This window comes from Sprattus sprattus, assembly GCF_963457725.1.
Source record: "Sprattus sprattus genome assembly, chromosome: 21".
Taxonomy (NCBI): domain Eukaryota; kingdom Metazoa; phylum Chordata; class Actinopteri; order Clupeiformes; family Clupeidae; genus Sprattus; species Sprattus sprattus.
The window spans coordinates 11,190,524-11,207,883 of NC_137919.1; the positions used below are offsets into that span (position 1 = coordinate 11,190,524).

General features: G+C 43.3%; 1 protein-coding gene across 1 annotated transcript in view; it reads left to right on the top strand.

The window, feature by feature from the left end:
- The first annotated feature begins 610 nt into the window (after positions 1 to 610).
- Positions 611 to 17,360, top strand: part of aco1 (aconitase 1, soluble) — a 23,496-nt gene continuing 6,746 nt past the window's right edge. Inside the window, exons 1-14 of the mRNA XM_080860013.1 lie at positions 611 to 675; positions 1,080 to 1,149; positions 2,937 to 3,099; positions 3,635 to 3,803; positions 4,130 to 4,267; positions 9,351 to 9,420; positions 11,580 to 11,763; positions 12,080 to 12,219; positions 13,637 to 13,808; positions 13,996 to 14,096; positions 14,905 to 15,021; positions 15,184 to 15,343; positions 15,912 to 16,047; positions 16,905 to 16,989. Of these exons, the coding sequence (XP_080716139.1) occupies positions 3,003 to 3,099; positions 3,635 to 3,803; positions 4,130 to 4,267; positions 9,351 to 9,420; positions 11,580 to 11,763; positions 12,080 to 12,219; positions 13,637 to 13,808; positions 13,996 to 14,096; positions 14,905 to 15,021; positions 15,184 to 15,343; positions 15,912 to 16,047; positions 16,905 to 16,989 (1,569 nt within the window). The 5' untranslated portion in view covers positions 611 to 675; positions 1,080 to 1,149; positions 2,937 to 3,002. The remainder of the gene's footprint in view (positions 676 to 1,079; positions 1,150 to 2,936; positions 3,100 to 3,634; positions 3,804 to 4,129; positions 4,268 to 9,350; positions 9,421 to 11,579; positions 11,764 to 12,079; positions 12,220 to 13,636; positions 13,809 to 13,995; positions 14,097 to 14,904; positions 15,022 to 15,183; positions 15,344 to 15,911; positions 16,048 to 16,904; positions 16,990 to 17,360) is intronic.

Sequence of the window (17,360 nt, forward strand, 5' to 3'; positions counted from 1 at the left end):
AAATAAAGTTAAAATGTGTAAGATTAGTTAAAATATCGAGTTATAGATATTTATAATTTCCCTTTGTTTTCTCCATCTGAAAGGTTTGTCTTAGATATTTCTAACTATTGAGAACATGAAGAGATTCCGAACAATTCAGTGAAAACATTACAGAAAAACTGAGTGGTTACAGTATCAGTGTGATTGTTTATTTTCGTAGGACATTAATAGCTTTTTAACAAAGATTTCATCACAAACTTTAACAGAATGTGTCTTCAATGAGGGTGTGGATATTGCGGTCACTTCATCAGGTCCACCATCTACCACTACCCCTGCACTGCCACATCTTGTGAGGGAAACCTCAGCATGTCTTCAGCATCTTTTGTCAGTATTTATCAGAAATAAAACCAAGAGTGCCTGCCTATTAGGCAACAACAGCTGAAAAGCCTATCCTGTGTGTCTGTGTCTGTTTGTAGAGCAGTAGTTCTCAAAGTTTGGGGCTGGGCACATTTTTTGTTTTATTGTCAATGGGGGGCTGCTATGAATTGTTTAATAGCCACCGGTGTAAAGAGTAACGTCTGGTGCTTCAAGCTCTGCCAGATTGCAACACAGTCGCTTGATGGCTGTTGAGCAATATCTGATTCCATTGGAGCACAGACACAACACCCCCTGCACCACCAAATAAAGAAGGCTTCGGTACGTTACATAGTTTTTCATAATTGGATAGTCCGTGTTTTACTGTAGCTAAATTTAAAAACTGGTGTACGACCACCTATTTGTTAAGGTTAGTGACCACTTCTAATGCCGCAAAAGCCTTTTAAATAATGAACCTGTCACGACCTCTATTATGACCAGCTGAATAGTTAAACAGCTGAATCATTACCGTAACGACCGAAATAGAGGGTAAACGCACCTACAAGGGGGTTGACACATTCTGTTTGGATTTTCCCTATTGACTTGGGGTTTTTGTCATTATTAATGCTGGGTTTTGTACAAAGGTGTCCTCATTGTGCTAAAAAATAAGTTAGTTTCACGTGACCTTAGACGCCTTCAGTTTGCAGTCTCTTTTAAATGTCACTGCCGTAATCTCTCTACGACAGGTGCACTTGACAACGTACTTCACCTCCTCAGCTACTGTCACGAATTCTGACCAGGAAACAACTGCCCTCGGTAAGTCTTATTAAAACACAATTTCGAGTCCTCGCACCTTTTCAGCAATAAGATGATGATGTATTCCATCATGATGTTTGCTGGCTAGTATTTCAGGAATATTCGCTCCAGTAGAGCAAGTAACAATAGCATAGCTACAAAACCTAACGCTTATAAGTTATGCTACATTTTGACGTTATCGTTAGTTCCTGGCAGTCAGGCGGGCATTTGAGAGACGGTCAGCTGGTGAATGCTTCACCAGGCCGGACTGGGATATCTGTATTAATGTGGACTTATATGTTCACCTCCACGGTAGAATGTCAACATGGAACAAATATGAGTTAGAAATATCTTGCGAGTTGACTGCTGCTATCATATGGTTAAATATACTTTTCTTTGTGATGATTTAAGGGTGCTGAACATGGTATCTCTAATTCAAACATTGAACTCAGCATACATTTTGTCTTAGTAAATATAAAGAGTCCTGTGATATGTGTTATGACATGTTAGTAATGTTAGATGTAGCAGCTAGGTCGGTCGCAGCTAAGCTAAGGTTCATCGAGCGCCAGTTCTATGACAGAACGTGCTACTCGGAACTGTCTGCTGTTGCAACATGACTTTTACAAGGTGTTCGAGTATATCTTGACAGATAAGCCATGTAGCCAAGTCCAATCCGTGTGATATGTAACAACATGACAGTTCATTGTTACCATAGTCTGTAGAGAACATGGAACATAAACAATAGTGTATCGCGACATTGGCTATGCACTTTTAGTTCAATTGAGGTTAGTTAACTTTAAACATCTGTACTAAATTTAGTGCTAGAAGTTCTTATAAACCTTTACCCTGTTTATGAGGGAGTGTCAGTGTGTCTGTAGGGTAACCCTTGAGCTCCGATGTGTGCTGACTTTGGTAGTGATCTGGCCCCTGTCTCTACCTGGTAGGCTATAATGTAAAGCACCTGTCAGATCCACCACAGTAACCCAAACTGGCATCAGTGTGTAACAGAGGTAGAGTTTGAATGAATAGGTCTCTGAAAGTACTCAGTGGCCAGAAAGTTGTTTCTGTTTAGACTAAAATCCCCAATTGATGAGTCCCATTATTATTCATTATGAATCATTATAGATGATTCCCACTTTGGCCATGCTAATGCTGGTGTTCATCCCATAGTGTGTTTCTGTTACCCTTGGTGACCTAGGGTTCTCAATGTTCCTGTTGGGGATCATGAACTCAGAGTGTAACGTGAAGAGACATGATATGGTGTGATGTGGTGTGATGTGGTGTCATGTGGCAGTGTGTTTCCCTAGAGACAGTTCTGTACACGTGCTGAGTGTTGCATCGGTGTCGGCTCACCTTTGGAACATAGAGACATGTGGAGCACTGCACACCTGACAGTAGTGACCTATTGGCTCACACGTAACACGTAACTGTCAGTCTCCTACTTTGCCAGAGGCTGAGATTGGCTGTGGGTACATCCTTCCCTCCCCCTCTGTCACCCCCCAACCCTCTCTCCCTCCATCTCTCCATCTCTGGAGGTGGCGTGTGTCTGTGATGTTGATGTTGATATTGCTGGTGTGATCCTGTTGGTCATGTGCCCACTGCTCTGCTGCTGTCCAGTAGGGGTTCAGTTCAGCAGAGAGACACACACACACACACACACACACCAACACACAGACACACAGACACACACACACACACACACACACACACACACACACACACACACACGCACGCACTGACCTCCCATCCAGTGTCACGAACTGCACAGACTGATGGTGGTTTTGTGTTACTTCCCCCATGGTGTGCAGGTGTGTGTGTGAGTGTGAGTGTGTGCGAGTGTGTATGAGTGTTGTGTAGGGGGAGTATCTGCAGCCATGAGTAACCCTTTCGCACACCTCGTGGAGCCCCTGGACCCCCAGAAGCCAGAGCACAAGTTCTTCAACCTCACCAAGCTCGGAGACCCCAGATATGGTAGGCCACACAGAAAAGTGCCCCCCCCCCCCCCCACACACACACTGTACAGATATTCAGAAACTCTCGTATTACCTGCAAATTTGACTTTTACTTTTAAAAACAGATACCCATGAGCTAATCAGCTGTTCAACATTAAAAGGCATGTTAGGCACCTCTGTTTAAACATGTTAAGCGTCTCACTACGTTACAAACTACTCTCCCAGTAATTAACACAGGTAATTACAGACTACTCTCTTAGTAATACCCACACAGGTAATTACAGACTACTCTCTTAGTAATACCCACACAGGTAATTACAGACTACTCTCATAGTTATACCAACACATGTTATTACAGACTACTCTCATAGTAATACCAACACAGGTAATTACAGACTACTCTCATAGTAATACCAACACAGGTAATTACTGTGATATTAGCCTCAATGTATTACTCTGGCACCTAACCAAAGTGTTTTATTTCCCCTCCATCACACATACACACACACACACACACACACACACACACTCACACACACACACATACACTGCAGCACGTCTGCCGTTCTCCATCCGCGTGCTGCTGGAGTCCGCGGTGCGTAACTGCGATGGGTTCCTGGTGAAGGGCTCTGATGTGGAGAGCATCCTGGACTGGCATCACACACAGACCCAGAGTGTGGAGGTTCCCTTCAAGCCCGCTCGGGTCATTCTGCAGGACTTCACGTAAGTCTCAACACACACACACACACACACACTTGTTCGTGTGTGTGTGTGTGTGTGTGTGCGTGTGCGTGTGTGTTCTGTCCCTCTCCCCCTCCCCCACTTATGTGTGCGTTAGGCCTGTCAGGTCTGTAGCTCTAATTATTCCTGGCTCAGGAATTAGAGGAATTATCTGGATGAAAGTGCAACAGTAAATGGAGAGTAGATTAACTGTCTCTCTGTCTTGGTCGCGTTCTTTCTCTCTCTCTCTCTCTCTCTCTCTCTCTCTCTCTCTCTCTCTCTCTCTCTCTCTCTCTCTCTCTCTCTCTCTCTCTCTCTCTCTCCCCCAGGGGGGTACCTGCTGTGGTGGACTTCGCTGCCATGCGTGATGCGGTGAAGAAGCTTGGTGGTGACCCAGAGCAAATTAACCCCATCTGTCCTGCCGACCTCGTAATTGACCATTCCATCCAGGTGGACTTCAACAGGAAGTGAGTCATGGCATGCACCCACAACCAGGAAGTGCTCTCTGTCACACTAAAATGCTCAGCAGGAAAGCCCAGTTAGTGTTGCCAGAGCAGGAAGTGGAGTAAAGTTTAAAGTCAGTAGCGCACCTGGTCACACCTTGCTAGTGTGTCCTGTGCCTCACACACACACACCCCCCCCCCCCCCCCCCCCCCACACACACACACACACACACACACACACACACACACACACACACACACACACACACACACACACACACAGAAAGACACCGACGCACAGATACAGACACTTAGACACTTATATTTTTTGACACTACTGACTATGACACTAGAAGGATAGATAGATGGATACTTTATTAATCCCGAGGGAAATTAAGGTCATCCAGTCAGTGGCTTATACACTTAACTCACAAACATACATACATGAATCACAATAAGAACAATACACATAGGGAGAACATATACACAGGGAGTGGGGTGTTTACAGGTACAGGTTAGCTCTGGCCCTATATTACATTGTGCACTAATTGTGACAGTGTTTAAAGTAGTGGAAAGCAGTGCAAGGAGTGTAGAGAGTGTTCATGCGCATGTGGGGATAGTGCAAAGATAGAGTACCTGTGCTTGAGTGTGTGAGGATAGTGCAAAGTGATATAAATAGTAAAGTAAAGTAAAGTCTGTCCAAGGGGCTAGTATAGCCAGTAAAAAGGATGGGCAGTGGGATGGAATATAGTGAGATGAGAAGAGGAGGGCAGACTGAGGTAGACTCATGCAGAGAAGTCCATCTAGCACTAGCAATGTTAAGGTTGCTGATTGGTCAGACTGACTATGACACTAGCAGTGTTAAGGTTGCTGATTGGTAAGACTGACTATGACATTAGCAGTGTTAAGGTTGCTTAGTGGTCAGGTTGACTATGACATTAGCAGTGTTAAGGTTGCTGATTGGTCAGACTGACTATGACACTAGCAGTGTTAAGGTTGCTGATTGGCCAGACTGCAGGCTGCCTGCTCATGGTGATCTTAGAGCTGTGAAAGTGAGCAGAGAGAAAGGCATGGGTGAACACACACTCACACACACACACACACACACACACACACACACACACACACACACACACACACACACACACACACACACACACACACACACAAACAAACACACGCACACACACACAGGCTTTCCTGGAGTCCTGTGCAAACTGCAGATGTATAGACATCACGCCTAGCAGATTTGGAGCAGGCTTTCTCCAAAGACTCCAGTCTCTACTTAGTGGATTAAAGCTCTGCTTGGCTCACCCGAGTGCTGCTGCGTTCACAAGCACACACACATACTCACACTCACACTCACACTCACTGACACACACACACACACACACACACACATACTCACACTCACTCACACTCACTGACACACACACACACACACACACACACACATACTCACACTCACTGACACACACACACACACACATACTCACACTCACTGACACACACACACACACTGACACACACACACACACACACACACACACACATACTCACACTCACTGACACACACACACACACACACACACACACACACACACATACTCACACTCACTGACACACACACACACACATACTCACACTCACTGACACACACACACACACACACACACACACACACACACAAACACAAAAACACACAGCTTAGCCTTCAGAGACTCTCTTTCACAGTTTATTTTGGTTTGGCTTGGGTTTTTTAACTGCTTACACACACCAATTTTACATGTCTCACGTTTACTGGAACCTGGCAAACAGCAAAATCCCACAACAAATCTTCAAAACCATTTGTGTGTGTGTGTGTGTGTGTGTGTGTGTGTGTGTGTGTGTGTGTGTGTGTGTGTGTGTGTGTGTGTGTCTGCGCCCCTATATAAGCCCATTCTCAGCCTTTGAATCTGTTTCCAGAGGGGGACATTGGGCTGATTAGGCGTGTAAAAGACCCACAAAGGAGGCACAGTAGTACGGTCACACACACACACACACACACACACACACACTCTCTCTCTCTCTACCCTAACCCACATAAGAGGCTTGGTACGGTCACCCAGTCTCTTTATATGGGCCATTCTACCGAATTCGTGTAATATGCAGTCCCTCAACAATAAAAACTATTTACAAAACAATTAGGTATTTAGGCATAGATATTTAATTAGAAAATGTTATGGTCTATATAAACCCAATGCATTACATGAGATAGTGATAAGCTAAATATATACAAAATCATCATTTATAGGGTACTTTCTATTGGGAAGTAGCTGTCCCCAACCCTGACATCTAAATTTCAATGCCTTTAAATAACACTTTTCAATTTTTTTAGATTTTTTTCAATGATTTAATTTCAAAGATCTTTATGATTGGGTTGAAACAGAACTTGGAATATTTAGATTTATTGTGGGTTTAATTTTTAAATCAATTTTCTATACTCAAAAAATCATGTCCCTAGTTTTCATGTCACTACCGAAACACAAGAGTTTTAGTCAATTGGCTGAGCCTGTGTTTTAGCCACGACTCTGCATTTTTGACCATGCAGTGACACTGCATCTCTGACCCTCATGGTTGAATGGTAAGTAGCTAAATCCCATAGTTTTTATATAAATGTGTTCCAAAGTCTGAAAATCGACGTGTAACCTTAAGAATTGTCACTACCGAAACGCATGTTTTCTTCAATTAAGTAAACCTTTTGGGGTTTCATGGAAAATCTTATGTTTGTATGTGTGTTCACCTCTTCAAAGATGTGTTTGCATGCCGTGTGCTTGTTAGAATTCTTTATTTATGCTTAAAGTTAGCTAGAATTGTCACTACCGAAACAGTCACTACCGAAACATATGGTAGTGACCAGATGATTTCGGTAGTGACAAAATGAATTGGTAAGTAGTTCAATCCCATAATTTTTAAATAAATGTGTTGTGTGGACTAAAGGGCGGCCCAGAGCACCTTTTGGAAGATTTTGGGAGAGAAATGAACATCCATCCAACAGTGCAGTCACTACCGAAACACTGGATGTCACTACCGAAACAGTGCAGCACTACCGAAACACAGGATGTTTTGTAAAAAATTAAGTATATTGAGTAATCAACTAAAATGTTATGATACTGATTGGATTAATGTATGTTCAATTTCATCAATGAACAACTCTGGAATCAATATGATCAGTATTTAGCATTTTACAAAGAAATATTGCACTTAGATTTTGATGAATTGTATAAATTGAACTTGAAAATTTGGTAAAAAATTCATTTTTATGGATTTCATTGTGAAAACCTTCAAGAAATATTTGTAAAAATACTCTTCAGAGAAGGGAAGGAAACACAATCTGAACAGGTCAATAATAATACTTTTTTACTATAGTAAATGTGATGTTTCGGTAGTGACAATTTTTGGAAGAGGAAAAACATTCCAACACATTCTGAAAATACAATATAAAAATTGACTGTTCTTTTACTAGATAAGTGTACTTTAGATATGGTACAATATACATACGGACAAAGTTTTGGGAATAAAACATAAAAAAAATCCAAATATTTCCGACCTGACCTTGCACCAATTCGGTAGAATGGCCCATATAATCATGTTAAAAGGTAATTTTTTTTATACTTCTTACATAGATGTTGCGATATGTTTCCATACTGAAATGCTATATTGGTAATGCATTGTACTTTAAAACATCTTTAATGTTACAACCCTATTTTAAGCTAACTATTTTGTCTTTTATACATTCTAACACTAAAAGATCAAAAGTTTGATTTTGAAAAGGGATTATTGAGTTATGAGAACAGTGTTTTTATTTTGTGGATTTTTGGAAATATGAGACCGAAAACGTGTATGCACAGTTTATACTGTTAAAAGCATAAGAATACCTTGAATGGATTATGTAACATACAGCCCCCACCTGGCAAACAGAATGGTTTGTTCTGAAGCTTGGATGGTGAAGTGGACTTCTGGAACTGGGTAACGGGGGGTGGGGGGTGGGGGGTGGGGGGTGGGGGTCATTCCACAGCTGATGTCACGTGGTTTGAGGCATGGAGCTGACTTTTGACCCTCAGACTCACAAACACTGGAGAACTGGCTGCACTCAAATCTAGAACATTAACGTCTCTCTTTCTTTCACACACACAAACACACACACACACACACACACACACACACACACACACACACACACACACACACACACACACCGCACACGCACACTGTGGACAGACCCTTATCAGCTCAGAAGTCTACTCTCACCTCCACTTCCTTTTTAAAAGGGATCATTATCATACGTGTACATACACACACACACACACACACACACTTGACACTACATCCGCCACGATCTTTATTGAGCTATTGCATTATATTGAGGCGTGAGAGCAAAATCACTATTCTGGAGTGCTGCACTATGTGTGGATATTCACTGATATGCACTGTATCGAGTCACAGTGCACCAGATACCTAGATGCAGTGGCCTCTCTCTCTCAGACACACACACACACACACACACACACACATTCTACAGCTCACAAACACTCTCTACAGCTCACTCACATTGCCACTTTCATCTCGGCATGATCTGGTCGGCACCATCTCTCTGCTTAACTCATGCGTGGGAGACTAACACACACTGGAGTGGACTGTTGCAAAGTAACAGTATTGGGAATGAGTGTGTGAGCTGTAGAGAGTGTGTGTGTGTGAGCTGTAGAGAGTCTGTGTGTGTGAGCTGTAGAGAGTCTGTGTTTGTGAGCTGTAGAGAGTGTGTGTGTGTGTGTGTGAGCTGTACTGTACTGTTGCATTATAAGAGCATAACACCGGCCCCTAGGAATCTCCTGCTTCACTTCTCTCAGTCTTCAGCCTTTATCCTGAGCTGTTCTCAGGTTCAGTCTGTCTAGGGTTTGGACACATTGCACACACATTTCCCACCACAAGTGAAGTGTAATAGTTTGCATCTACACTGTACATCCTCAGTCTTTAGACTTGTTATAGACTTCCAGTCCCTCTGGTGCGTGTAGATAGAGAGATAACATGCTAGCATTGCTAACACATTCATTCATTTTTATCCCCACAGGTCTGATAGTCTGCAGAAGAACCAGGACCTGGAGTTTGATAGAAATCGAGAGAGATTCCAGTTTTTGAAGGTGAAACTGCTGTGTGTGTGTGTGTGTGTGTGTGTGTGTGTGTGTGTGTGTTTTATACGTAGTAAAGTGTGTGTGTGTTTGTGAATATTATATCTATGTGTTTGCAGTAGGGCTGGGCAACGATTACAATTTTTAATGGTGATTAATCGCATGATTTCCCTGATTAATCACGATTAATCTAATTTGTATACGCAAAATCCGACAATTAATTCAAAAGTAGTGTACAGCGCACCGCTATTTTAAATGTTCAGCCATATGAACGAAAGTGCCATAACATTTGTTGTGCAAACACTTTTAACATCAGCAGGTAAATAAAATATTCATTGTAAATCTCAATTTAAACAATGTTATCAAAGCAAATACAAAATTAAAGCTCATTGCCACTGCCAGGACATTAATGTTATCCTGTTCGTTATGAAAAAGAAAAAAAACTGGCCACAAAATCCTGAGCTACAATCATAGCCAGAAACATTTTACTTTCATCAGGGAGCAGCATAACCAGTCTATATTCAGTACCAAATGTCCCTGTTAGAGTGAGAAACCAGAAAACACTTTCAGTGCAATTCCTAGAACTTGACACTGTTATTTTAAATGTATTGCCATATGAACTAAAGTTCCATGGCATTTGTTGTGCAAACACTTAACATCAGCATTTTTTATCTAGTAGCAGTTACTACTACAGAATTATTACTTGTTTAAACTAAACATGTAATTATTCAAATTATTTTATAATATTTAATATTGCTATTTTAAAAGTATACATATATCTCATGTTGCCATTCTGTATGAGTATATTGATTTAACATACAGTACATTACATAGATACCTTGTGCATGTGTGTATTTATTTCACCTATCTGTTCTGTTTAATATGTTATTTTCATATGAAAACCCATGGTTATAACTATAATTGTTCATAAGTTAGCAGTGTCATAACTGCATCTCTGACGTTTATAACAAAATAAAAACCTTTGAGCAAAATAATAAAACCTGAGTTAACGCGCAATAAAATAATTGTCTGCGTTAAATAATTGATGAATTAACGCGAGATTAACGTGTTAACTTGCCCAGCCCTAGTTTGCACATTGTGTTACTATCTAAACCACTTTCAACCCATCATCCTAAGAGTGTGAGACCATGAGAGTGAGTGTGAGCTGTAGAGAGTGTGTGTGAGCTGTAAAAAGTGTGTGAGAGCTGTAGAGAGTGTGTGTGAGCTGTAGAGAGTGTGTGTGAGCTACAGAGGGTGTGTGTGAGCTACAGAGAGTGTGTGTGAGCTGTAAAAAGTGTGTGAGAGCTGTAGAGAGTGTGTGTGAGCTACAGAGGGTGTGTGTGAGCTACAGAGAGTGTGTGTGAGCTGTAAAAAGTGTGTGAGAGCTGTAGAGAGTGTGTGTGAGCTTCAGAGAGTGTGTGTGAACTGTAGAGAGTGTGTGTGAGCTTCAGAGAGTGTGTGTGAACTGTAGTGAGTGTGTGTGAGCTACAGAGAGAGAGTGTGTGTGAGCTGTAGAGAGTGTGTGTGAGCTGTAGAGAGTGTGTGTGTGTGAGCTGTAAAGAGTGTGTGAGCTACAGAGAGTCTGTGTGAGTTACAGAGAGTGTGTGTGTGAGAGCTACAGATAGTGTGTGTGTGTGAGCTGTAGAGAGTGTGTGTGTGTGTGAGCTACAGAGAGTGTGTGTGAACTGTAGAGAGTGTGTGTGAACTGTAGAGAGTGTGTGTGAACTGTAGAGAGTGTGTGTGAACTACAGAGAGAGTGTGTGAGCTACAGAGAGTGTGTGTGAGCTACAGAGAGTGTGTGTGAGCTACAGAGAGTGTGTGTGAACTACAGAGAGAGTGTGTGAGCTACAGAGAGTGTGTGTGAGCTACAGAGAGTGTGTGTGTGTGAGCTGTAGAGAGTGTGTGAGAGCTGTAGAGAGTGTGTGTGAGCTGTAGAGAGTGTGTGTGAGCTGTAGAGAGTCTGTGTGAGTTACAGAGAGTGTGTGTGAGAGCTACAGATAGTGTGTGTGAGCTACAGAGAGTGTGTGTGAGCTACAGAGAGTGTGTGTGTGTGAGCTACAGAGAGTGTGTGTGAACTACAGAGAGTGTGTGTGTGTGAGCTACAGAGAGTGTGTGTGAGCTGTCGACAGTCTTGATTGTGCGTCCCAACTCTATGTTGTCTGGTTCCACAGTGGGGTTCTAAGGCATTCCGGAACATGCGCATCATTCCCCCGGGCTCAGGCATCGTGCACCAGGTGAATCTGGAGTACCTGGCGCGGGTGGTGTTCCAGCAGGATGGCCTCTACTACCCCGACAGCCTGGTGGGCACAGACTCTCACACCACCATGATTGACGGCCTGGGCGTGCTGGGATGGGGTGTGTACCCCCTCCTCTAGTGTCATTGTGGTGCACTATTAAATATGTGTGTGTGTGTGTGTGTGTGTGTGTGTGTGTGTGTGTGTAGGGGGTGGTGGAATTATGTGTATATCTACCTGTGTGTGTGTGTGTGTGTGTGTGTGTGTGTTTGTGTGTGTGTGTGTGAGTGTAGGGGGTGGTGGAATTAGGTGTATATCTACTTGTGTGTGTGTGTGTCCTCTGACTTACCCTTCTAGTCTACCTCATAGTTCAGTGTAGTGGTGTCCTCCTCAGTAAAGGTCTTTTCTAATTGGCTGTGTGATGACTTCCTCTTCAGGAGTGGGCGGGATCGAGGCGGAGGCTGTCATGCTAGGTCAGCCAATCAGCATGGTGCTCCCAGAGGTCATAGGTTACAGACTGGAGGGAACCCCTAACACTTTCATCACCTCAACTGACATCGTCCTCACCATCACCAAGGTAACGCTCTCTGTCAGCTGACACTGTGCATTAAAGGCCATTACAGGTTGTTAGTTGTGTTAATGGAAACGGCTGCATGAGCTGGTTATGATACAATCTAGTTGTATTACGAGCTGGTTATGATACAATCTAGTTGTATTACGAGCTGGTTATGATACAATCTAGTTGTATTACGAGCTGGTTATGATACAATCTAGTTGTATTACGAGCTGGTTATGATACAATCTAGTTGTATTACGAGCTGGTTATGTTACAATCTAGTTGTATTACGAGCTGGTTATGATACAATCTAGTTGTATTACGAGCTGGTTATGTTACAATCTAGTTGTATTACGAGCTGGTTATGTTACAATCTAGTTGTATTACGAGCTGGTTATGATACAATCTAGTTGTATTACGAGCTGGTTATGTTACAATCTAGTTGTATTACGAGCTGGTTATGTTACAATCTAGTTGTATTACGAGCTGGTTATGTTACAATCTAGTTGTATTACGAGCTGGTTATGTTACAATCTAGTTGTATTACGAGCTGGTTATGATACAATCTAGTTGTATTACGAGCTGGTTATGATACAATCTAGTTGTATTACGAGCTGGTTATGATACAATCTAGTTGTATTACGAGCTGGTTATGTTACAATCTAGTTGTATTACGAGCTGGTTATGATACAATCTAGTTGTATTACGAGCTGGTTATGATACAATCTAGTTGTATTACAAGCTGGTTATGTTACAATCTAGTTGTATTACGAGCTGGTTATGATACAATCTAGTTGTATTACGAGCTGGTTATGTTACAATCTAGTTGTATTACGAGCTGGTTATGTTACAATCTAGTTGTATTACGAGCTGGTTATGTTACAATCTAGTTGTATTACGAGCTGGTTATGTTACAATCTAGTTGTATTACGAGCTGGTTATGTTACAATCTAGTTGTATTACGAGCTGGTTATGTTACAATCTAGTTGTATTACGAGCTGGTTATGATACAATCTAGTTGTATTACAAGCTGGTTATGTTACAATCTAGTTGTATTACAAGCTGGTTATGATACAATCTAGTTGTATTACGAGCTGGTTATGTTACAATCTAGTTGTATTACAAGCTGGTTATGATACAATCTAGTTGTATTACGAGCTGGTTATGTTACAATCTAGTTGTATTACGAGAAGGTTGTGTGTGTGTCTCTGTGTCTCATTGGCTGTAATCAGCTGACCTGGTGTCCTATGTCCTGTATGCATGTTAAAATATGGAGTTGTAATATTGGTTGCTGAGTTGACTCATGCTGTGTGTGTCTGTGTCTGTGTGTGTGTGAGTGTGTGTGTGTGTGTGTGTGTGTCTGTGTCTGTGTCTATGTCTGTGTGTCTCTGTGTCTGTGTGTGCGGCATTAACCTCTCCCCCTCTCTCCCCCTGTCAGCACCTGCGTCAGGTGGGAGTTGTGGGTAAGTTTGTGGAGTTCTTCGGGCCAGGCGTTGCCCAGCTGTCCATCGCTGACCGGGCCACCATCGCCAACATGTGCCCAGAGTACGGCGCCACCGCTGCATTCTTCCCCGTCGACCACGTCAGCATGCAGTACCTCGAGCAGACAGGTGAGGGCGCTCACACACTCGCAACAGACCTGGGAGTTCATACATTCTGTGTGTGTGTCTGTGTGTGTGTGTGTACTGCTGTGTCTTACACACGTGTACATGTGAAAATAGGCAGCATGTGTATTTTTATTTACATATGTGTTAACTGCATTACTACTTAATTAATATATTTAATGTGTGTGTTTAGGGAGAGACCCTGAGAAGCTGAGTTTTATCACTGACTATCTAAAGGCAGTGGGCATGTTCAGAGACTACAGTAACGAGTCCCAGGACCCTGAGTTTACCCAGGTAACGTCACAGCTCCGCCACGGCACAAACACAGCACAGTCTCAGCACAGTCATGTCTCAGTTAGAACTCTGTCACGGCACGATGCATGAATGCATGCTCAATGCATGAACATGAAGGGGATGCCACGCAGGTTGGATAACAATAAAGGTAATTTATTAAATGTTACTGATTGTATTTTAAGAATAAAGAATGCAAAAGTCTGGTGCAAGTCAGTATTGTGAAGAGTATCCAAAAAGTATAGTCGAGTAGTCGAGGGGTATACCAAAACAAACGACAACCAAGAACCAAAATCCAAACAACAACGGAGAACCAAAAGCCAAATGCTGGTAGGACCAGAGCAGCCTCGTCGGCCAGCTCGACTGGGCTTTTGAATCCCAGCCAATCAAGGAACACACCTGTCCCCAATCAGCTGCTGCAGCGACCGAGAGATTGAGAAATATGTCGTAACAAGACTTAATGTAGAGTTGCAGTACAGTAACAGTAGAGTTATAGCTGAAATCAAGCTACCAAAAGCATCACCCGAGCATAACCCATAAGGTCACTCAGGACAGTGTCTTCATTTATCAGTCTCTCCATATTGTCCTGTCTGTCCATCTCTCTGTCTATCCCTCATCAAAGTCAAAGTCTGTTGCATGCACCAAATTGCTTCAGTACAGCAAAATTCTTAAGACTCGCCCATCTCTCTTCATCCCTATGTTCTCATCCCAATTCTCTCTCTCTCTTCCTCTCTCTCTCCCCCTCTCCCTCTTTCTCTCTCCCCCTGTCCCTCTCTTTCATCCCCACTCTCCCCCCCCCTCTCTCTCTCAGGTTGTGGGGATGGATCTGAGTTCAGTGGTGCCCTGCTGTAGTGGCCCTAAGAGGCCCCAGGACCGCGTGGCCGTCTCCGACATGAAGTCTGACTTTGAGGCCTGTTTGGGGGCCAAGGTACAGCCTCTGCCCCACTCCCACATGACCCCATCTGCTAGATTCTGTGTGTAGGGTATATGATAAACAACCTGTGTGTGTGTGTGTGTGTGTGTGTGTGTGTGTGTGTGTGTGTGTGTGTGTGTGTGTGTGTGTGTGTGTGTGCGTGTGTGTCATTTTTAGCAAGGCTTTAAGGGCTTCCAGGTGGCTCCTGAGCGCCATGTGGACTCTGTGCCGTTCCAGTATAACGGAGTTGACTACTCGCTCTCTCACGGATCCGTCGTCATCGCCGCCATCACCAGCTGCACCAACACCAGCAACCCCTCTGTCATGCTGGGAGCTGGTATGAACACACACACACACACACACAGACACACACACACACACACACACACACACACTCAAACACACACAAACACACACACTCAAACACACACACACACACACACACAAACACACACACACACACACACACACACTCAAACACACACACTTAAACACACACACACACACACACACACACACACACACACACTCAAACACACACACACAAACACACACACTCAAACACTCAAACACACACTCAAACACACACACACACACACACTCTCAAAGGTAATGTGGCTAGAGGCTGACTGACTGTGAGTGAGTAGGTGGGGGTCTCCTTCCTGCTCCTTTTCTAGAGCTAGTTCTCTTCATTCAGCCAATCAGAAACCCAAGGAGAGCGAGAGCTCTTCATTCAGCCAATCAGAAACCCCTTATATGGCCAAAGAGGTGAGGGTTGAAACGCAGGAAGAGAAGGCAAATGCGCGGTGGCTAGAGACAGTGGTGGCATATACATCACCTTTGTTACTAGCATTAGCCTGTAGCCTGACCTCTGCCCCCTGACCTTTAACCCTGCTCCCACTCAGGTCTGCTGGCGAAGAAGGCCATAGAGTGTGGTTTGAGTATGAAGCCCTACATCAAGACCAGCCTGTCGCCAGGCAGCGGGGTCGTCACCTACTACTTGAAGGAGAGCGGCGTCATGGACTACCTGTTCCAGCTCGGGTAAGACCTTGTTTGTGTTCGAAAATTTAGATAGCTGTCTTGATCCTTGATCTCTCGTCGGATAGGTGTCTGACGAGGCACATCTTTTCGAATGGTCTTTTAAGATGCCTGTACGATAACGTGTGACGTTGGTACGCTGAAAGAACGTTAGGCTATCTAACGTAGGCTAACATGCTAATGTTAGAAAGTTGGCTGTCTGACGCCTCACAAATCACATCTAGCATTATTGCTGGTTACAATAACGGTGTTATCGGATAGTATAGTGTCCATTTCTCAGTAACTTTTGAAAAATCGAAGCGAGAAAACGCCTAAGGATGTCATTTACACACAAAATACGGCCGTAAGCGTAGTTTGGTCCGCCATCTTTGTTTACAATTTGCCGTTGCCGGAGGGAGTTGGCGCACAGATTTATGGGTAATAGGCCGCATTAAGGCTGTTTCGATGCTTAGTCGATAAATGACCGTCACGCAGACGAATTCAAGGTATCTTCAAAAACCGGAGGAGACTAAATAAGAGTTTTCAAACAGTCCTTCCTTTTCTACTTGAAGAGAAGGAAGGTCGATTTTAGGAGTTTTCGAACAGAGCCCTTTTGTTGTTTGTGTGTGGTGTGTGTCCCGCCATTGATCCAGACCTCAATAGACAATAAAGTAAATCAGCATTTTGTTCTTCTCTAGTTTGAGTCCCAGCTACTTTCAGCGCTAAAGACACGTGATTGGCTTATTTGGTGTCCTTGGTCCTGTATGCATGTTAAAATATAGTGTTGTAATATTGGTTGCTGAGTTGACTCGTGCTGTGTGTGTGTGTGTCTGTGTGTCTGTGTGTCTGTGTGATTGTGTGTGTGTGTGTGTGTTCACCAGGTTTGAGGTGGTAGGCTATGGCTGCATGACCTGCATTGGCAACAGTGGGCCCTTACCTGATCCTGTAGTTGAGGCCATTACTAAGGTACCGGCTCACACTCACAAAACACACACACACCTTACATCAACTACTCAACACTTAACACCACCATACACACACACACACACACACCTCAACTACTCAACTCTGCCATACACACACACACACACACACACCTCACAACTATTCAACACTGAACAGTGCTAATCACACAAACCCAGTCTGACATCAGTGACTAGATTATGCCGTCAAACCCGCCATCAGTGGCTACTTTATCCTATCAAACCCAGTCTGACATCAGTGGCTACTTTATGCTACTTTATGCCATCAAACCCATTCAGACATCATTGACTACTTTATGCCATCAAACCCTCTCAGCCCTCCACTACTAATGTAGATCAGTCCTGTACGGATCC